Source organism: Cyprinodon tularosa, unplaced genomic scaffold (genome assembly GCF_016077235.1).
Source record: "Cyprinodon tularosa strain WSP-4 unplaced genomic scaffold, ASM1607723v1 ctg49, whole genome shotgun sequence".
NCBI classification, from domain to species: Eukaryota; Metazoa; Chordata; class Actinopteri; order Cyprinodontiformes; family Cyprinodontidae; genus Cyprinodon; species Cyprinodon tularosa.
Genome location: NW_024039218.1, coordinates 1,085,917 through 1,108,855, shown reverse-complemented (window position 1 = coordinate 1,108,855; position 22,939 = coordinate 1,085,917). Strand labels below are relative to the sequence as shown.

The 22,939-nt window shown below is 39.3% G+C and overlaps 1 protein-coding gene across 8 annotated transcripts in view; it reads right to left on the bottom strand.

Annotated features, from left to right (window-relative positions):
* Positions 1–1,681: 1,681 nt before the first annotated feature.
* tbc1d4 (TBC1 domain family, member 4) overlaps positions 1,682–22,939 on the bottom strand; it is a 44,451-nt gene continuing 23,193 nt past the window's right edge. Inside the window, exons 12-23 of one of the 8 annotated variants that reach the window (XM_038302448.1) lie at positions 21,105–21,322; positions 20,602–20,745; positions 17,252–17,409; positions 15,444–15,656; positions 12,244–12,408; positions 12,001–12,159; positions 10,057–10,157; positions 9,820–9,963; positions 7,770–7,929; positions 7,474–7,643; positions 4,388–4,564; positions 1,682–3,865 (exon numbers count right to left, since the gene is read on the bottom strand). In XM_038302448.1, the coding sequence (XP_038158376.1) occupies positions 3,635–3,865; positions 4,388–4,564; positions 7,474–7,643; positions 7,770–7,929; positions 9,820–9,963; positions 10,057–10,157; positions 12,001–12,159; positions 12,244–12,408; positions 15,444–15,656; positions 17,252–17,409; positions 20,602–20,745; positions 21,105–21,322 (2,040 nt within the window). In that variant the 3' untranslated portion in view covers positions 1,682–3,634. Of the gene's footprint in view, positions 3,866–4,387; positions 4,565–7,473; positions 7,644–7,769; positions 7,930–8,257; positions 8,402–9,819; positions 9,964–10,056; positions 10,158–12,000; positions 12,160–12,243; positions 12,409–15,443; positions 15,657–17,251; positions 17,410–20,601; positions 20,746–21,104; positions 21,323–21,485; positions 21,624–22,939 lie in introns of those variants that run through there. The other 7 variants (XM_038302449.1, XM_038302450.1, XM_038302451.1 and 4 more) reach the window with 7 other exon arrangements.

The window sequence follows — 22,939 nt, the reverse complement described above, 5'->3', positions numbered from 1 at the left end:
CTTTTATGCATTCTCTTTGTGGATGTCAATGCTTACCTTGATCTTTTAAGCAATGAGCTCTTCGGTAACCTTGGAGTGCAAAGGAAATGGACCATCTTTATTCAAGCTCATACTGATAAGGAAATACATCGGAAGATAAGCAAACGGAAACAAGGCAAGGTATGGTTTATTGATAAATTCAGGACAGGTCCTTCCTCGTGTTGACAGTTCAAACAAACTGATACAAACACTTATCGGGTCAAGATAGGGAACCTTCAATCACCCTGAAAGTGTCATTTTACAAAACATATTTGCCATAATCCTAAGGTTCACCTCTACAGATCATGTAAAGGGTTCCATCGCAGAATAAAAAACTATGAAATTTATTTTCCAAGTTCAGAAAAATTCTGGAGAACTAGGACCCATTGATCCATTTAATCTTCCATCCATTCCAGCACTCTTCAAGCCATTTCTCCATCATTTTAACCACCTACTGTTCTGTGTTAGAAATGCTCTAGAAGGGCTAAAGGGCTTTGAGTCGAATAAGAAAAAGCTGTTCAATTATAAAAAAAAGACCTGATTATTTTTTTTTAAATCAAGTAGTCAAGTTTGTAACCAATATCTGGTATTCTTCTCTCCCAAGTTGCAACATCTAAATTTAATGTGAGACAGAGGTGGAGAAAGAGCCCATAAACCAAATAATCCAACACTGCATTTTGGATCATTCATATATTTCCAGGCAATAAAGCACATCTTTGGTTCCATGATGTGTTATTATGAAGATGCACAAATACTGCAGTAATACAAACAACAGGCAGAAGCTTAGTTCTTCTCCATTGCATGCATCCTTTACAGGTTGCTGTTTTAAAAATGATAAAAAACAAAGCTGCTTGATATGTTTTGCAGGACAGATCCATACAGTTCATTTCTCAATTACAGTTCAATCAATGAAAAAAAGACATTTCTTTTAGCTGGGAACTTATTTACATAACAGTTAATGACGTCTTGTGTGAAATAGCTGCTGTTACGTTCAAGGACAGAAGCATAGCAGGAGTGCGTTAAACAAACACTGCACTGGCTGCCAAACCATACATCCTCTGGGAGCGATGCATCCGAACAAAAACTTTATTCTCAACCTGACTGTCACTTGTCTCTAAGTGCAGGAAGAATGATAAACACTTTGTTTCTTAATAGAAGTCACTATTATCTAATATTAAAGGTTTTTTTTCTCTTCTTTAAAGAAGAAAAAAAATCGGGACAAGTTTTCACTTGAATAAAAAGTGATGATGGTGGTTCAGACATGGAGGTGGGATAAACAAAATCAAAGAGGGAGCTAGGGACAGAGCTTTTAAATCATATAAACCATCTGTCCACACAGTCAACCACTTCACTGCAGTGTGTGTGTGCAGATACTGTATATAAAACCAAGCTTCATTATCGCTGAGAGGGCAACTCAAGTGTCCTCGTGCTCATTTTAGCTCCTTTCTCTGCTCACCCAAACTCTGTGACAAACAGCCCAGTGTCTTATTAAAACCTCAAGCTCAGTAAAATGCCTTTTAGATGGATTCACACCCATTAAAGTTGTTCATATTTTCTCACTCAACCACAAAACTCAATTGTCTTAGACAGATTTTTTTTGCATTAGACCCACACAATGTGATGCTTGAATGTGATGTGGAAAAGTAAGCCTGATTCTTTTTTAATCTTACAAAAATATGTCAATCATATAATAACCTTTCTATGCAATTAACTTTAGGTATCTTGGACTGTGTCTCTGCCGGCTTTGCAAAAGCCTAATCTAGGTCAGGAAGGGTGGAGAGCATCTTTGAACATCAATTTTCAATGGTTTCCACAGATTCTCTATTAAAATGGGGTCTAGACTTTGACCTGTTGGCTTAAAGTGGTTGTCCTGGTGGAAGGTGAACCTCCACTTCGTTTTGCAGGTTCTAACAGATCTAAAATCCAATTTCACATCACATCCACTCTAACCTGCTTGTGACATAAAAAAAAATCTCCGATATGGCTTTTGGCAAACTGCAAACAGAACTTCTAATTAGATTCTTTCAAAAAGGTCCTTGCTCTTCCCACTCCTCTATAGGTTAGACACAATCAATGGAGAACAAGTAGTTGACTTCCAATATCCAGTCCACCTGAGCAGTAGATCTCTGCAGCTCCTCCTGCCTATCCAAAGGCATCTTTGCTGTTTGACTAAATCATTACTTTTCTTTTTAATGAACACTCATGATACTTTATTATAATCTCACTGACTCTCAAAGACTTCAATTGGCAGCTGAAGATAAAGACCGCTAACTGACTTCAAGAGGCAAGTGGTTGCACAGCAGTTTATTTGGTGGTATCAGAGTAAAAGGCGTCCAAAGGCAACAGTGGCTAGCAATATACCCAGTAAGCAATAGGTTCCTCTGAAGTCGGGACTCTTGCTCTTTCTGCATGGAGTTTCGTATGTTACCCTCATTTTTACCTGGGTACCACAGCCCAAAATACGCTTTTTAAATCACCCTGAGGTATGAAAGTGTTTCAGTCCTCTGTGACAGGCAAAATTATTAAGGTGTATCCCACCTCTCCCCAGTAACCATTTGAGATTGAGACGCCTCCCCTCTGTGCAACACAAAGTGGCTATAGACAACAGATGGGTGCTTAATTTATCTTCTATTTCAGAATTGAGTGCCTCTTTGTATTGATAAGGTCCAGTGAGACAAAATGTGAATCAGTTCAACAGCTATGAATTGGAGATGCTGCAGAAACTATAGTATCAAAGCATCGGAAGCATCTTTTTTGTTGTTGCTCTTAAGTACAGCAGTGTGTACATACAGATCACGTCTCCACCTCAGTCTGTTTAGTCTGCGCCTCCTGGGGAGAGCAAGTTCTGCCTGGGAGTCTGAAGGCGGTGCTAAAAGAAGAGACGTCTCTCCGGCCAGAGTCTAAAGGAAACCGAGGAGGCAGGTGACCTCACATCCTGTCTAAGATCTGGAAGAAACACTTCCTTCTTGAGAAAACGGAACAGAACTGAACATTTTCCGGTAATGCTAAACTCTAAATCTGCTGTTAATTAATGCCAGAGAGTGTACATTCAGAAAAATGTGAGGTGATGAATTTAAAATAAATCAAAGAGGCAAAGCTTCCATAAAAGACAAAAGTTAAGAACTACAAAATACTCCTGGATCGCCCACTGGTTAATGGCTGTAAGGTCTGAGGTGCCAACAGGCAGCTTCTGTGGAGTTACTCTGGCAGGTAGTAAATACATTGAGGCAGTGCTAACATAGAAACCCCCCACACACACACTCACGAATGATCCAACCGTCGAAGGATGATCTGGTCTTTGATTTTACCTTCAAACTGGTTGTGAATCATACGAGAAGAACAGCAGAACGGAAACACTGAGAAATTCACTGAAATCATCCTCCCACTGCTCCTTTATCTCCTCGCAAACACAACCAACATGTTTCCCAAACAGTCTGTCCGTCTGAAGACGTCACGCCTCTATAAAAACGGTTGCCACACTTCACCACAGAGGTAAAGCAGGGCTCATCAGCCCTCCTCTCAGCAGTCTTCGATTGTCTGTTTGTTGATCTAAGCTGCTGCATCTGCCCAGCATGGCTATATCCCCCCACCCCCAACCCAACCCAACCCATTGGCATCAGGGCTTCTTGGCTGGAGTTTTGGCTTTCCCATTGGGTCCTGTTTTGATCTGGGTCATCTCCACATCTGTCAGAGCGTCTGGGGGAAGACTGGAGCGCATGCGTTCAATGGTCCTCTGGTACGCTGTCCTCTCTTGCTCCAGGGAGCGAATCATGTGCTTCATTTTGCTCTCCCGAGAGAGGAAGTTCTCCACGCTCGTCTCCAGAGTCTGAATCTTCTGCCGTGCAGCCTGCAGGACACAGAGATTGCAACACCGTTTCTAAAGGGACACTGAAAGACTTATTATATAGCAGAGAACAATAGCGATAAAGTTATCACAAAGCATCTAAATCTACAGTTTATCCACAATCTGAAAAAAAAACTTTTTTTTTATACGAGTCGCTTTTTTAGTTCAGAAAAAAACAGACCCTCCAGTAATTTCATCTTGTTAAATCAGAGATGAGAGCACCTCAAGACCTCCTGATAATATGGAGCTCATCAGGTGTGACTTTTTCAGTCCTCCTCCACAGATTCACACTTCACTGTAATGGTTCAGGTATGGGCAGAACATCACAGCTCTCCGACCTTCATCTCCTAAACATTCTCACAACTCCACTGCGTTCTCTCCTGGTGCATTAGTGCCACCTACAGGCAATCTAAGAAAATGACTAAAAATCTACATTCACACACCGTGTGAAGATTCCTTCTGAAAATAGTGTTGTAGTGTCTCAAACGTGTTTCAGTCTAGAAGATGCTTTTGATGTTTCCTTACTTGAAGCTTTTCCAGCAGGTCCATGTTCTGTTTCTTCAGCTGGACGTTGGTCTTCTCTAATTTGTCGAGTCTGTCCGAGTCATCGGGCGGCGGCCCGGCATCTAACATCTCATCCTGCAGGACGTGGTACTCCACTTCATATGCATGCAGCTGCTTGGAGATATCCATCTCCATTACCTGGCGATCAAACATGAGTTAGGGGAACTCTAAGTGTACAGTGTCCTCCACCTCTTGTTCTGATACAGACTCATGAAGTCTTGAATTAAACACTTCCTAATGCAGTGGAAGATTTTGGATCATCAAACCTTTAATAGGAGTACATGGAATCAGTGTGGATATTCCCCTGAACTACTGTATCTTCATGTTACACAAATATGATGTTTTCCACAAATCAATATAACTGTAAGGTGGAAGGAAAAGGTTATATTCAGCATATTATCTACTCCCAATCAAATCCAAACAAGCCACCAGTAAGTAAGACATTAAGTAAGTTCATCCCAATCCAAATTCCCAATTTTTCTTTATCCCACAATATATAAAACTTTCTGTCAGATTTTCCTTAATAGAAGAGTGACACAAAGAGGGGAGAAAAAAATTTTTAAGACTCTAATTTATTTTTTCTATAATTTTTTTTTAGATAGTTGATATTTGAATACAAAATAGAGTTCAAAAAGTAGTTGGTGCAACACTTACCAGTGTTGCTTAGTGCCATTCAGCTCCTTTTTGCCGTCTTGACCAGATATTACATATTAATATCTGTATGGGTGCTAATATTGAAGTTCTAGATCAGGTATAGGCAGTCAATAGGAGGCAATCTATTTAGTCTATTTCTACGATGGATTTAGTTTAGGTTAAAAGTCTCTTGAACAGTAGAAAAAGTTTTTTCTTGTTACGGCATCGGACCTTGAGTTAATAATAATCTTTTTTCTTTTTCCTTCTTACTGCTTTTAATTTTTCAAAATAAAGAAAAAAGTGAAGAAAAAAAGGAGAAAAAAATTTTTCGAACCCGTATGGTTGTATATGTGTCTTAAGGATGGAATTTATACCGTGGTCATGTTGACTGTTTTTATGACTTCCTTTTCTAACCGTATACTAATCTTAAGTTGGCTTTTTGAAATACATGCGTACATTCATACAGGTCATATTTGTTTTTAGAGAGGAGTTTATGCCATCTCTTAAAAAAATTAAATCAACTGTAATGATTATAACAAAGGAAATAGAGCACTGGTATCAGAAAAGTATCAGGGTTTGTTCGTCACATTTCAAACTCCTCTTCTGGCAAGAAATAAATGGCAGTACACTTAAAAGCAGAACAGTATGTGAAATTTGGTACATTTGATCTTGTTCATAAAATGGTTTTAATGCACTTGTCACTTGGAGCAGAAACAGGCCCAGTTCAACCTGGAATGAAGCCCAAAAAAGGTGGGAATTTTCCCCTTTTGATTTGAATTAGTGATTTACAAACCAAAACTCATGAGTGTTATGTTCAAATCAAACAGAAAGAACATGAAGTATTTAATTTTATTATATACCAAACTAAAAAAATAAATTTTTAAGCAATGTCAAGCTCTGCAGTAACATGAAGATTCCAATTTAAAGTTTACCACTGGTCATTTAAAGGTATAGTGGAGAATGTTCTTTTTCCGGGTGGATCATCTAAACAAGTGGTCCCCCTAATTGTCAATCATTCTGGTGATATGTTTACATAAGGCCGTCCTACGTGCTCGTCCTCAGTTAGCTTTCTTTTTCTGCGCATGTGCACTTTTATATGCTGAGCTACGGTTTCAGAAAGTCATTGAAGCTCGCCTTTCTCACTGCGGTTCTTTGAAAATGGCCATGGTCATAAGTAAAAAAATGTCTACAAAGTGCATGAGAAGAAAAGAAAGGCCTAAGAAGAGAAAAACAAGACTAGAGTGTAGGAGATTCTTTCATGTGTTGGCATACACTGAAATCACAGCTAGGGCTTCCTCCTGATGCCTCGGTTGCAAAGTTTGTACTCGACAGGTAAAGTTTGGCATGCTTTTTGGAGGAATCAATTTCACATCACTGCTAGTAAAAGTTATCTACCTCAATATTGTAACTTTCTCTCTTGTAATTAGCATCGTTATGCAGTTATACGGTGGATACATATCCTTATTTACCCCGCATACGCATCTAAATTTCCACTGCAGCAAACACACACATTCTCTTTTTTTTCAGCTTTTTTATCAACATTACACTGTCACAAGTACAGAGCAATGGAATAAACTCTCTGCATGTAACCCCTCCCCTTGCGGAGCAGCGGGCTGCCATTGTGTGGCAACCGATGTGAGGGGGACCCTTGTGTGGGGTTAAGGGTCTTGCCCAAAATGAAGGCTATGGGGATTGAACCGGGTAGTTGCACCCTTCTTAGAGCAAAAGTGCACTGCTCTAACCACTAGGCCAATACTCTCCATACAAGCATGTCATTATTTTTGTAAAGTAGCAGTAGTCTTATTTGCAGGGAAACTTTTTATATACAAATATGGGTGACATGAGATCCATCCGAGCCACCGTTTTATCATTGCGTCCCCGCACATCCTTAAGGGGAAAAGGGGTTGTGCATGCTCTCGCACATGTCTTATAGGTGTTCCCTCTTTGTACAGGGTTATGCATGCTTTTTAAAGGTGAATTGTCAAAAATTTGTGAACATTTTCCACTATACCTTTAAGGACACAGCAGGTGTGCTCTGGTCAGATGAGACCAGGACACTATCCTGGGCAAACACTACCCAACAGTGACATATTGAGGTGGCTGTGTCATGCTGTTTGGATTATATTATTGGTTAAAAACATTAAGGTTTAAGAGCGTAATGGGACAAGGGTGCAAAATGGGTGAGAATACAGGTATAGTAAACCCCAACAAAAAATACATGCAAATGTATTTATATTTATTTTTTATGTTTACTGCATCAATCGTCACAATCAGACACATGGTAAAGCCAAAACAGATACTTATTTAAAGCAAAGAAAGAAGTTTAAGACAGAAATGTGAAAAAGTCAGAGGAGGATCCAAATTTACTGTCAGATAAAAGGAATTATTACATCCTATAGTGTTCCTTAGGGTACCTTTGCGATGGTCTGCTCCATCTGTGTGTGTGTCAGGGTGGGGAGGGTAGTTTTCAGATAGTCCACAATGCTCTCAAAGCTGTCACACTCCACTATCTCCCCCTCATGGCTGCTCAGCAGACAGAGGGCCACTTTAAAGATTGCCTCTGTACCCTGTACAAATACAAAGTCTAACGACAATAAAAAAAAAAAAGAGAGGCAGCAGAAAAGTGTTAATGTCCCTCTAAGATTGAAGGTTGATATAAATATTATATACATTTGGCCCCAAACAGAGAGGCCATGATTCTTGACTTTACCAAAGATGCGGGACACAAAGCCAAGCGGGAACTGCGAGGCAAAAAGGGTGAGGAACCACGGCGCGGCGTAGAGGCTGGGCCCGATCTCGTACTCCTCCAGGTGATTGTACAGGTCCCGATGGTAATCGTGCAGCAACCTGGACAGCTGGTACATCTGAATCTGAGATGAAACAAGAGAGAGAGAGAGAGGGCAACTTTGCTTCAGAACAAACTGGTATAACTGGATCTGGAGGAGAAGAGTTATCTAAGAGAAATCTAAGAATCAGAGAAATTTTTTTTCATTGAAGCACAGCAGCAGGTAATGTGAAAGCACAGTTGTTTTTATAGGACTTGCTCTGACAAGACCATCCTTCTAATGAAGGGCAATAACTCTTTACAATATCAGACAGCTTAGAGCGCAGAAAAGGAGAAGCAGAAGTTAGCACAGGTTAAAATTAGACACTCTGCTTTTAACATTTCCCCACAGCAGCAAAGAAGATAAGCAATACCTTTAACTGTTGATGAAGACACAGAAAACTGAGCAAATATCTCCCGTGTGTCTTTAAAGAGCAGAACCGCAGCAGAGAGAAGAAGAACAGCTTCTGCCTGGCTGAATGACTACCTGGAGGAGATTAAACATTACCCCCCCGCTGATGCTTTAACTTCAGGGAGGTCAGCTGATGTTTAACTGAAGCTAACAGAGCAGGTGTGGTCTGACAGAGAGGTGGAGACATGCTGCTGCCAGCAGGGAAACCCACGAAGGCTAACAGGCCGATAACCGCTATAAAACAAGCCGTCCAGCCTGCTTGCTGTTAAACAGGAAGTAAATGTTTCATGTGTGCATGTTTATTGTTTCTGTACATTCAAACATACATCTCCAGAAGAAAATCTGGAATGGAGACTGAGTTTAAAGATTTAAAAAAGAAATATGCAGAAAATGCAAACATCAGAAGGAAATGAATTCCAGTCAGCATAAAAAATTAAATATCGACTCTGAAAGAGTTTCTGCACATTTCAAAGCTCATGATGGCGTAAACTGAAAGATGCGTTTCATCATATTTTCCTTTCTCAGTTTTGGTGATTGGGGAGAAGTCGACTACAATGGTTGATACAGCAAAAAAGTTTCAGTGTTCATAATGCAGAAAACAGTGGTGCTGGGCCCTTGCAACATGAATTCAAATCAAAATGTGGCTCAGCACTGCTAAAATAAATAAGAACACTGCTGTTCTACAATATGCATACTGTTTTAGTAATTCAGCAATGCCTGATTCCACAAACTTCCAGGTCATGCTTTAATGAAATCTCGGCTCCGGAAATTGCAGGTAAAGAAATTTTCTAAGAACATCATTGATCTCCTGTAGATAAAGAATCCTTTTATGATTTCAAACGATTGAAATATTGATTTAAGCACCTCATCAGCTTCTTGACTTCAATTCAAAAGTGGACAAAGACAACACAGATGAGAACTGTGGCCTTTATGGAATAATCTGAAAACATTTCAACACTGTGAGCAACCTGTAAATGCAGTGCCCCTTGCAGAAGCATTTTTACCACTTAACGTTACTATAAGATTTTAAATATATTGTATTTAATATGTAAGAGAGCAATACAAAGGACTTTGTTATTATTAAGGGGAGAGGGAATAAGACACTGCTTTTTACTAGTTAGTAATATAACAATATACTATAATATAATAATATGGAGGTGGCAGCATTTCTTCAGCAGAGACAACAAGATAGATAGAGTTAATAAGAAAACAAAAAGACATTTAGAGGCAGTAAAAGAATTTAGACTGGGTTGCAGTTCCTCTTCTAAAAAGGAAATGACTTGAAAGATGCAGCTAGAAGCTACAAGGACTGATTTTTGTCAGCGGTGGACACCTCCAGTTATGAATATAAATTCATGCAACACTTTCTATAGTTTAAAATTTGTGGCTATGATGTTAAAGAACATTAAAAAACAGGGATTGTATGCACACTACTGAAAGCCCCCTGGTACTGATGTCCTAAACATTCCTGTGCTCTCATGAGATAACTTGTTCTGATGGGGATGAGTACTTGTGTGCACCGACCTGCAGGGAGACCATGTCGGGCCTGTACTGCCTCCTGATGCCCAGATCATACATCAGGAACTTCAGCATGTCGAAAGCTTGTTCTTCCCTCATGTGGAGCAGCAGCACGCCGGCCACGAAGCTGATGCCCTGGCAGTAGCCGACCTGTGGAGCACAGACAAGAGCAACTCATTTTAAAATAACCTTAGAGAAGGTTTCTACTGTAATGAGCAGAGCAGCAAGGATTACAGCATGTACCTCTGTGTCCATCAAAGAGTAGGCCTTCAGCAAATTGTAGAGGGAAAGCTGGCCTGCACCAAGCTGGGCTGAGAAGTACTGGTGGGTGGGGAAGGTCCGACCTGAGGAGGTGAACAGATTTACCGATATTAGCTTTTTGTTATGAAAACAGTCCCTAATAAAAGAAATCAATGTAACTGTGGCTGCTGCAAAGCAGTAACATCAGTCTACCACCTTACTCCACTTCCATCCTGATCAAGGCATTATCAAACGATCCTTGGCTTGTGATTGGGATTTTATGTCAGCTGCACCAGCAAGCTGTTTGGCCTTAGTTTGCTGAGAAATTATTTCAAATCATAGTCAGTCTTAATGTGCACTGCTTGTAAAACTCAAACAGGTCATGCATGTTGTTTTGTTAATCGATGCAGGTAATTTGTCTGAGTCAAATTTATTCACATTAAAGAAATGGTCTACTCAGAAAGAAATCATCATTTGGTTCGCCTTTAAAAAGAGTAATATTGATTTACAATAAGAGTGAGCAAAAATGGCCCTATCTTGAGGAAAGCACTTCGAGCTCTAGGTAAAAATAAAAATAATCTAATTTTCCTGTGTAACACATCTGGGTTTTCACTAACAGGACTGATAGGTGCACCTCTACCTGATAGCGATGAGTGGCGTAGATATGAGTCAATAAATCTTATCATGGTAAAGGGTAGTTATGCACCGTATTTAGATTTGATACCAATATGTTTTCTCCTAAATCCATTAACAGACAGTATCTATTTTTCTCCCACCTGTCCTGTTCAGTCTTTGCAAACAGCATTTCGGCTGTCCCTTCTGAGGATGTATTATATTTTTTTAAATGAATGCTCATGATGTAAATGTTGTATCTATGACCTTTAAATCAAAGCTCCAATTGATTAACCTTCTCTTTACATTTTTTCCCACTTAGTAAACCTGAAGCAGAATTGCTGATTTTAGCCAATGAAAACTATTAGAAAACTCAATGCCCACTGCACTGCATAATTTACCAACTCTTTCACTGATGGTAAACTTCACCATCATCTCCTATTTCCCTCCCCTTGTTCAGGTCCACACTTGTTTTTTTTTTTTTTTGCTGTCTGCCCTGAAAACATTTGACTGAAATCTTAAATACCAGGCCATCTTTAAAGGTAGAAAAGACCCAACAGTTTCTGCTCTAGTAACCTTTAGTGTCCTGCTGGCTGGAATAGAAATGTGAAACTGAATGAAAATGGAATATTTCACCAGAAAATTAAAATGTTATCAATCCACTAATCTTTATTTCTTACAGTCTGTGGATTCCTCATATCTCTTTCACTGCAATCTGACATGCAGAGGTCACTTTTACTTAATCTGACAAATGTTGGTCGAATCGATATAAGGTAAAAAAAAAAAGAAAAAGAAAATCAAACAAATTAAATTCTTTAAATTACATGCAAAAACCTTCACTACTGTAACATTCCTACCGTACAAACTTTAGTTGTGCTTTAAAAAGTTGGATAGTCCCAAAAATTCTTTCCATTACAGATACTCTAATCGGATATTGGCTCCAATATTGTCCGATTAGTTGGATCCGATATCGGATAAATGACGCCGATCCGGTATTCTAACCCAGTTATTTCTATTTATATTGCTATCCTGCAGAGCAATATAGTTACAGTGATCTAGTGACCTAAATTTTATGGTTACATAGCAGCTAGTGATAATTTATCTGTGTCAAATTGTTACCTTGTTTTAACAATGTTTATGTCAAACACAATGCATTTATTCACATGGCAAGGTGTACGATCAACACAAGTATCAGATCGTTACAGATATTTGACAGTATGTTGTTATTGGATCAGGAAAAAACAACTGGGTGCATCTTTACTTCCCATTTTGTTGTTTCTAATCCTAATAGGCCTGTGTGGTAAAACAGAGACCACTTTAGGTGAGTATGCCCACCTAAGTCCACCAGAATGGCGTGCTGCTGTGCGGTGAGCTGCTTGAGCAGGTCGTAGTAGGGGGTGTCTGGGGCTTGCTGACGATGGGGGAGTCTGTGCTGCAGCCGATGCTGATGGGAAAGGAGAAACCAGACCTCTCCTCGTCTACTTTTTGGCACTCCTGCAGAAAAAAAAAGGATCAAGAATAAGTTGGGTAACATTTACTCAGTAAAATCATGTTTTGATCATTACACATCCCTCCTACCTTGGCAAATTGCTCTGTATATGTCCTCCTTATCCTGAGGGTTTGTGGTTCTGCCTGGAGCTGTCAGCTTTTTCTCCCAGAGCGCCTGAGCTTCCTGGGAGCAGGGGCACACTTCCTGGTAGTTGAGCTTCAGTTTGCGGATGTGCAGCTCATCTCGGCTCGCTTCAGTTCGATTAGAAACACAGAAACAGATAAGAAAACAAACTAAACAATGTTTGCTGACGTAAAACTAGAGAAGACATAAATAGGGCTGTACTTTAAACAAATAAAACCAGGAGGAACCCGTCATATAGACCATGAACCCTTCAACTGAGATGGAAAAACAAGACACAAAAGCCACTATAATAACAACCAGTGAAAAATAGTATTATCCTAAAGAAATGACTATACAGATGAGAGGGTCAAAAAGATAAAAAAAAAAGTACCAGACACCATGAAGATAGTTGTCCCTTAACATGCAAAAAAAAGAAAAGTCAAAGAAAAAGGAAGTTAACAACTCTTGGAGCTCGCCACCAACATCATGCAGAACCTCTACCCTGATCCCAAAGGCTTTTACTATATTGCTTACCTTCTACAGAAAACAGTTTTTCAGCGTAAGGTCCTCAGACCAGCATTGACGTCAAAATATTAGACAAACAAAAAGAGAAGTGTTGGTGTTGGACATACAGGGAGTAGATCGCATTTATATAGTAAATACGTCTAGATGTTAATTTATTTTATTGTTACTATGTGAAAAGCTGCTGCTACACTGCAGTTTCCCAGGATACATTAAGTCTATCTGTCTATCAATCAAAGTAATGTGGTTTTTAATGCTGTCCTGTATAGAAGGGGAGCAGATCTGACATTATTAGGAATAAATGATGTGTAAAAAAAAAGAAAACACTCAGGCCTCTAGGGGTTGGTGATTTCAGAGTTCATAATCCTAAGAAGACTTTTAGTGTTCATATGAAGCAATATCAATCAAAAAGAAAAAAAAAAAATCAGATAAAAACTCTTTCCATGAACCCAGACAACGCGATCTCAAGAAGCTTTGCTGACAGAAAATAAGGGCTATGAAGTTGCAAGTGGCATCAAGTTTTTAGAAAAGGATGGATGTCAAACATAAAATCATTACAATATTAAAGGTCATTAAAGGTATCATTAATACCAGTTTAGTGCATTTTTTTATTATGTAATAAGCAGAAGTCTATATTTAAATCATCTTTCTTTCAAAACAATTTTCATTTGACCGTTTAAGGTATAAAAGTACCTTCCCATTCTCTTTATAAGGAAGTAAATCATTTAGAAGCACATCTTTTTTAAACAATTGTTTAATGCCACAACTACAAAACAGAAAGGCTCAACCTTAAATGGTCATTGACATGTCAGAAGCACATATTGTGACTATATTGCATTTTTAATGGGTAGCGAAGTGTTTTTCTTATCAAAATAGATGTGTCACCATTTGTTAGCATAAAGTTAGTGTTTTACTACTGTAACTGTGCAGAACTCTATACAACAGATGACACATTCTTTTCACTAAAGAGAAAAAAAGGTTTTAGTCTTTGAAACATGATTGGCCACTGAATAAGTGGACAGCTAGGGAGTTCACTTCAAGGGAAAATAAGAAGCTCATGTCATGAGCTTTATGAATACTTGTGTGAGTGAAGCAAAATTCCAGTGTCTTAATAACAGCTTTCCTTTAATTTCACTACAGGGGTTCAGTGAGCAGAACAATTACTGACTGAGTGTGACCTTCAGCTGCTTTCATTAACACTTAGTCTGTCTTTCACGATCATTGTTCTACTTCTGTGTTCTAGTGACAGAAATAGAGGAAATTAGAGTCTACCCTACCAGAACTTTTTGTCACGGGAAGCCACCTGCTGTCGTGATGAATTAGTGGCTGTAAAAGTGAAGCCATGTTAGATCTCCAAAATATTTCACTGTTTCTACTGACTTCCGTCTCATTGCATTAGGATGCCATATACAGTCATATTTAATCAACTAGAAAAATCTTTTTACTAAGCCCACATTTCTAGTCTAAAATGTTTTTTGGTTTTTATCTATTGGCCGATCAAATAGTTTAAATTTAAATGTCAGTCTTTTAATAGCTGTAAGCTGAATATGTTCATAATTAACAAACATAAAAGGCTGTAAAATGTCAGTCTGTGTGTGATTAATCTATATAATATGCTTCAATTAAATTAATTAATTAGAGGCCACTGTGAAAAATAGGGGAGTGGCAGCCGAGTGGTTAGGGCATTGCGCTTGGAATCCATGTTGGAATCAGGTTTTCATTTCAAGCACCACTCCCACAGTCTGCCACTCTGGGTCCCTGAGCAAGACCCTTAACCCCACACTGCTCCCCGGGCGCCGCACAACAGTAGACCACTGCTACCCAAGGGGATGAGTTAAAAGCAGAGAGTTCATTTCAGTGAGCTGTACTTGTGACAATGGAATGATAAAAAAAACCCTGGTAAACATTATCCCAATATAACATCATGACTTCAAGCTTTTTACATATTTTGTTTCATTTTGGTTGTGAAAATTAACATAGAGTATCAAGATTTTTATATTAAAGATTGTTCAAAAGAAAATTAATAAAAAAAAATTTAAAAATTGTAAGCCTTAATTATTCTCTTTAGAATAGAGGTTTTTACAGTTCATGGGGAGGCACAACCCCCTGGATCATGGAGGTACTGCAGGAGGGGTGGTGATTTATGATTCATTTTGTTTCAAGATAAATAAATCAGGCATTTAAACATCCGTAATACGTATTGATTAAGCTATAACAAAAACCTATGCATTATCTTTAGACATGTTTTTAATTAAAGCCTGATAACTGTGGAGATTCCTGATTTGCTTTGTTGAACATATTCAGGCAGAAATTAGCTCTGGGCTTCAGCACCTCAGCTCCAATCAGATGTTAATACTTTGTCAGCACCTTTTAAGTTGTTAAAAACATGTTGTGATAATGCCAGGTATGTCTTTTTTCAAACAGGCATCTCAAAAGTGGACAAAAATTGAAGTGCATGTCATGGAGCTTTCTGTAACATAAACTGGTTAATAGGGTTAAATCTAACAGTGAGGAAAAACAAAGCGTACTTTCTGTTATGGAAAGTATGAGGACACCATGAGCGTCATGTGTCCTTCATGTGACCAGAAAAGAATGTGCTCCAGGCTTAAAATGCCCCTTCTGCTGCAGGGAAGTACTGACTCACCTTCTAACCTCTGATTCTCCTTCTCCATGCGCAGCAGGAGGATCTGCTGGTGGATTGCGGTTTTCCAGAGAGCCCTATAATCGGCTCCTGTCCTTTTGGGGTGCTTATCAGACAGCTGATGCGATGCTGGGGATAAAAGGCGCCTCAAAGGGTCCAGGCTGGGGTCCGAGGCACGAGGCGATAGAGGCAGCAGCTCCGTGGCATCGGAGTCATCTAAAAAACATAATAGCAAGTGAAAAAACCTCAATATGTGTTAACAATACACATTGCTTTTAAAATACAATAACAAATGAGATTTATTTGCAGTGTTGAGCCAAAAGTATTGCAAAGAGTTGAGTTCCATGCAGCTGCTTTTCTTTTAGGATTTGGTGTCTAAAGCAGTTTCTGCAGAAAAGCACCTGCTTTAAACAAAAAATGCAGGAAAAGATTATTCACCCCTTTCCCCAAATAAGACACGACAAAACCAGTGGCTTAGCAATGGAACAAAAGGGGAAGCACTTTTTTCCACTGCTAAGCAACTAAATTAATATCAGACGGCGTAAACATCATTAACATAACAGTTGGACTACATGAAAAAGCAGAGAGTCGTGGCATCTGGATTGTTCTTTAAAAATGAGTCAACTGCATAAACATCATTTGACACACGCCCAGTTTCCCCAAGTCCCAAAGGTAATTTATTTACATCAGGTTTCAATCCTTAACTAAACAATAAACTCTCCTCCCTCTGAGTTTTTGCTCAGAGCCAATTAACTTTCATACAGTCCATCGAAACATATCAGCTTCCAGAGAGTTTCACTTTTGTCTCATTATCCACCTGCATTGTTGACCTAGATGTGTTATTTTGACAAATCTTAGATAGACGTTAAGTGTTCTTTTTGGTCAGAGGGTTTTTTTTTCTTTAAAGATCCCCCATGGATTACATTGTTAAACAATGTATTTCTGACTAATCATGAACTCAAACTAGTAAGGCCTGTATTTACTTAAAGCTTTTTTGGTTATTTTGTTTCCTCCTGGATGTGTTCCCAATGCACTCTTGGGCTGTGTCTGAATGTCCGCTCTCATCCCCTTATGGGTTGACACCATTATATATGAGCGTCCGAACATCTAGTGGATGAAAAAGTAGTGAACTTAAAATTAGTTTGCTTCTATGGAAGAAAATAATCCCCAGAATGCTTTGCAAGAGCTCTCCTTGCAAAGCATCATGGGATTTGCTTTTTGGGGCAGGACATATAACCAGAGTAAAGCTGGTAAGACTTTGGTAATCACATTTAACTTGCAATAAAAAAAAAAAAAAAGTTATTTTTTTTCACACAAAGACAGATTAATATGAACAAATATTTGTGTCCATTAGTGTCCATTACATATTAAAATCAGCAGTTGAAAACTACTTTTTGAATTTACAGTCCCAGATAGTGAATTTGTTTGATGTAGACAAAATGGATGATCAAAGAAAATACATATATTCCAATTAAAAACAGGAGATAAATTATTTAAAATATTTGCAGTCACGTTTTTACATAACAGCCTAACAATTAGAGCATTTTTAAATTATATTTACCAAACCTGTGACAAAAACTTACAGTGATGAATTTGCACAAAATTTCAAATCATCACATCTCTAGCTGTATTTAAATAACAAAAAGGTTTTAGTTTCCACTATCCTTCTGCATACAGTAAGCATGCAAAACATAAAAAAAAAAATCAATCCACTTAGGATTTCATAAACAGTTTTCTCCTCAGCTCTAGCAGATCATGTGCTGCACACAATGGCTCCCTGTAGAAGTCCTTGATAGATTATGTTACCACACCTGTGTCCTGCATAGATGCAGATGGCTTGGGCATGGGTGAGGCGACCCGCAGGAAGATCTTCTGTCTCCAGGAGACCCTGCGTGGGGTCAGAGGGAGACCTCCGCTCAGAGAGTCATTGCTGCAGCTCGACAGCGTCCTTTTCCTGCCTTCTCCATTGCTAGAAGAGACGACAGATGTGTCAGAGACACCTGATAAAGGGGTCCGGCGTCACATTACACCGACTCTTTTTAAGTGCTCTAATAATGGCAGACACAAACACTCTGAAAACCAAAGCACAACAGGAGAACTCATTCAAATTTCTGGGCAGTTAAAAAAAAAATGGCAAAGCTGAACCTTTAGGATGTTCAGAAAACCAACAGCCATACACCTTTTAATCGTCTCTGTGTTAATGAAGCATTAGTAAGCAGAACAAACTTTCGCCACGGCTGAGGAACATGCACACCTTCATTGTCTTCCTGAAACAGAAGCTGATCATCAGTGAAGAAAAAGAGCATCTCTTTTAAACCTGATGTTCTCAGCCTTGCTGTAGTTTTAGCCAAAAATAATCGCATGCAAAATCTTTTAAGAACTCGCCTCTCTCAGACCATACAATCAACATATTCATAAGAAATCAGTTTGTTGGTAGATTTTAATAAAATCTGCTATTTTTTGGCGATCTGATTCAGAGATTTTTATTTAAAAAGAGGATAATGTCCAACATCACACTCTTTGACTCATTGTTCAAACTCCTCTAACATCACTTTTAATGTTGGGATTCCAACACAACTTATTTGTGCTGAAAAGGAATCTACAGGCATTTATTGACATGCTCAATAATCAGAAATCAACAACTATAATTAGAACGTCATACAAGTAAGTTTACTTTCCCCTAGTACTATTGAGCCTTTGACAAATTATTCTGACTTTGATTCCACCTATTTCCTCCATAATGCATAATGCTGCCACTACTGTGCTCCCACATGGTATGTTTTCTATATTTTAGATCCGTCCTTGCTAAGCTAAGGTGCAGACTACTAAGGAGATATACGAAGGTATTAACAAAATAAAACTGTAAACATTTTAAAAATATTAAATTTTAAATCTAGTTTCTACAGTATATGGATTTTTGCACATGGGGAACAGTTTCATTTAAATTATTTAAATAAAAAGCAGCTTTCCATATTTGCCAAGATGACTTATATCAAATTAATGTTTCAATGGCTTGAAAATAAGATAAATCAATTTATTTTGTGTGAAGATTATGGAAACAATTCAAACACCTGAAGCAAAAAGTGATTTTCTGGCATTTCCATTTTCAGCCCAATAAATAATTATGTCCGCCTATTGCTGATAGTCACAAAAAGCTTGCTCAGCACACAAAAGCCTGTCTGACCATGTGAGCAGTGGGAAACAGGAAGTGACCTTGGTTCAAGACTAGTGTCATTAAAGCAGAGATCGGGCAGCAACTGGTGCTTCACAAATTACTCCTTAAAATTCCTCCCTTGATTTATGTTCCTTTTTCACCTCTAAAAGGCAGCATCTAAAAAAAAAACCTCAGCTGCAGAAAGGATCTCAAAACACCAGAAAGAAATCCTGACAATGAAGATGTTCTATGCAGCATTTTTCAAACGAAGGCTTCTGAACGCGCTCCGTAATGAAGAAACTCTGAAATTCAAGAACTAACAGCAGATACCAGGGCTACCACTGGAGTCTGGCTGCTAGGAGAGAAAACGACACCTTCTGAGGAAGTAATACAGCACAATGATCTGCTCCGCTGCATCTCATTCATAATGGAAATGTTAACCTTTACTTTCTGCCATTCAGACCCCATAAGGAGACACAACAGACTCTCAGATACGGTTTGTCCTGTTTTTATCAATAAGCCAAACACAGACATCGATTAGCTAAAGGTTTCCAAAAACCCTGAGAATAAATAGAATAAAAACAAAGGAGGTTAACTCCGTCTCTTTCTTATCAATTTGCTCTTTGACAGCAACAGCAATTACTGCATGGCTGTAAAGTGGAAGAAACCGATTCATGGCTCATCAAAATCCATTTTTATAGAATAATAAAAACCAGAAAGAATGTGATGTTGATGGGCTTTTTACTCTCATACCCCATAAAAAACTCCCAAATAATCGGCCTCAAAAGGTCAACTTATCATTAGGTGGAATTCACCTGTTAATGTCAGTATGAATACAGCTGCTTGATAGAGAACAATTATGAAAAATACCACCGTCAAGATCGAGGAGCGCCATGGAATTTGGAGAATACAAATTGAGAGAGATGTTGAAAGAAAAGTAAGGTCATAAAAGATCAAGATCTCAGTGAGCCTTTTAGTATGAGCAGATTACAGCTGCAAAACTAAAACAAGACAAGGACGTCAATTTAACTGACAGGTCAGCAAGGAAAGGGCTAATTAATGGGGTCACCAAGGAGCCAATGGAGAGGCAGATATCCATGCCGAAGGAGAGAGAATCTGCTGATATGACAATTATTCGTTATGCATCCATGAGTTTGACCTTTTTGGAACAAAGGCCTGAAGAAATCCATTGACAAAAGACACTCATAAAAAGTCCAGCTTGCCAAATGAAAGAAATTAGAAGAAAGTTCTTCTGTTGAATAAGAAGCACTTTGAACTTTTGGACCTACTAGTAGAACGCCGTGTTTGTTTTTGAGCAAATCGTGATGACAACCTGTTGGAAGCTGTTAAAGACGTGAGACAGCCATGAAGATTCATCTTTAGACAGACACTCTAATCACAGGCAGAGCCTCGGCGGCCATGTTTAGATCAAGTCATGTTAGGAGAATCGGCAGATTTCTCTGCCATCATTGCAGAGAAATCAACCACGGAGTTTACAACAAGGTATGCTTTTTCTTTCACTTCAACAATCAGCTACTTTGCATTGGTCTGTTCCACAGAACCCCAATTAAAAAAAGCCTGAAAAGGTCATATTAATATGCTGTCATGCGTAAAAGGATGAAATGTAGTAAATAATATCTGTTTGTCCCAGTGAAACACAGGAAGTTTGTCGTGCAAAAGCATAAAATGTTCATGCAAATAAAAGAGAACTGTGCATCAGTTTCTCTGTCTAAAGGGGAAGAAGGCAGGTCCGGCTGCAAAGCTAACAGGGAAAGAAAAGTCTGGAAATCCTGGAAAGATTGTGTGAATATTTAAAAAAAAAAGGGAAGAAAGAACGTGGAAAGCATAGATGCGAGTTATAGAAATTCCACAGCCAACATGGTTTATGGCTCCTGCCATCCCAGCAGGATAGCAACAGGTCAGCTGTTCCCTTCCCACAGATGTCACCTCCATTATCAGCTGTCTGTCTACGCAAAGGGGGGGCAGGTCCGAGCTCCCCCGGCTCACCTCTTGAAGCTCCCACTGTCTGCCAGGGAGCCCAGCGAGCCCTGGTAAAAGCTTTTCAGGAAAGTTGGAGCAGAGAAGGTGGAGGGGAGGCTGAAGGAGGACTCGCTCTCTGAAACGCTGCGTGTCCTCGTCACAGCCACGTGACTAGGAGGGCCGAACATGAAATGGCCACAAATGAAAAAAAAAAAAAAAAAGAATAAACATTACATAAAGGAAAGCACAACATCGGGGGAATACATGTGGGTCCAAAACACTGACAGGAAACCTGTGATGCTATTGTTTAAGAGGACAGCTGGGGGGAAGAGAGGTTTCAGAGTGATCAAAGTGTTGCTAATAGATTACAAAGTGTGCGCTGAAATCAAATGCTTAAATAAATAGTTGTTAAATAACTTGAGGACTAAAATGTTAGAAACAGACATATCTTTGGTCACATGATTGTAATGTGTTTTCTATAGTGTAAAGAAAAGGATGCAAAGACTGCCCGACTATTTCAGTCATTTTACCTGGTCTGCAGCAGCTCTGGGTTAACAGAGTGCTGTCTGCGAAGAGGAGCCTGTTTGCTCTGGTTGGCAGGCTGGCTCTCGAAGGAGATCCGCTTCCTCACCGGCGGGTGGCTGAAGGTGTGAGCGCGCCGACGGAACTGAGGTCCAAATTCCTGCTCGTCGTCCGGGAAGGCGGGAGGCGAACCTGGAGGGGAGTGACCAGGAGACTCTTCATCCTGCTGGAGAGGACAAAGAGTGGAAGAGAGAGGCTGAATGTTGCTACATATTTACCACATTCAGGTCCAGGATGCTCGGACTTAAATCTGTCAAACAAGCCAGCATTTTGGAAATAAAATCACAAACAGCCATAAAAACACACAAAGGTTCCAAATCTGCACCTACCTACTTCCTCATAGTAAAATTGACTCCACGCTTAACTTCTCTACTCGCCACTATTGGACTTTGTGCCTCATGCCTGCTGGTACAACTCCCACATCTATTGTATTCTAATGGATGATGTCCTATGACTCGCAGCATCGCTCACTATTGGTGGGGAGGACCTCAGTGGAAGCAACTCAGCATGAAAAGCCTCCAATCTGCTCCTGTGCTGCTTTCAGAGACCTCCCTCCTAACTTCTGTCAGCATACTGGACATACAGTGACATTTGTGCTGCTTGTTTCCATCATTGTACTACTTTAGTTTCTGTCTGGAGTAGAACTGCAGAACAAACTGAAGCTGTGAGCACTTTGTCTTTGCTGCATTTCAGACTCTGTGTCATTCTTTCCTATGCTGAGGCTAAAAGACAATGCCAGACAGACTCAAGTCAGCTGAAGCTTTACTGGACATCCTGAGAGGGGCTTCCTGCTTACTCATACATCATATCCTGAGAGTGGTGGGGGGGTCCCACAAAGCATGTGATGCATTTATTGTCAACAAAAGCTGTTTTTTCTAACCGCTTTTTATTGTACAAAGTTGAGAAAGCACCCCAACTGCAGGATTTAAGTACTATCAATCTGACTGATGGATAGGAGCCAAAACAATAATCTGCAGCTGCTGACTGATTTCAGAGAGTAGAAGATATGCAACATTAATAAAAGATGGACAAAAGAAGCCTCAACCTGGCAGCTCTGGGTTTGAGTAAATCCGACATGATGGGTTTGAAGCTAGAAGCGTTTTGATGGATCTGAAGTGGAGGCTTGACAGATATCTTTCAGATTCTCCTGAGCAATTTTCTGCATATTTTTAAGAATCTTTTTTCTCGGGGAACAACTCCCAAAAGGCAGGACGGCTGTAGTGAAACATAAATAGTGTGATATGACTCTGCTGTACTGCTGCCTGTTTCTTTTTCAATCAGAACAACATTTTTACCACTCTCCCAGATCTTTTTGGTTTAATCTTAGATCCAATTCACTGGGCAATAAAAGGGCAGCAGAAGTGCAGGTGTCTCAGCCACCAGATATGTTTTTGGTAAATAGAGCTTCAGTGATAGGCAGATGAAATTTCAGTGCTTTTTCAAAAAAAATGCACCTAAACAGTCTTTTGCAATTGGAGATCATATCCATGGATATTCGCAGCATGGCTGCAACCGTGTTGCATGCTAAAGTTGATCAACAGGCTAAACAGCTCAGAAACCCCTCTAAACACTGATGTATCGTTTCCCTAAAACCTAACAGCTGCTAAATTTTTTACCTACAATCAATTTAAGCAAAATTATTAATTCATAATACTCATTTTTTTATGCATCGTTGTGCATGTATCATTAAATGCAAGGGTATAAAGACCCTTTTCTCATAACTACACCATTGCTTTCAATGACAGAAACCAATTTTTATTTTTCTGTGTTCTTCCTCACATTT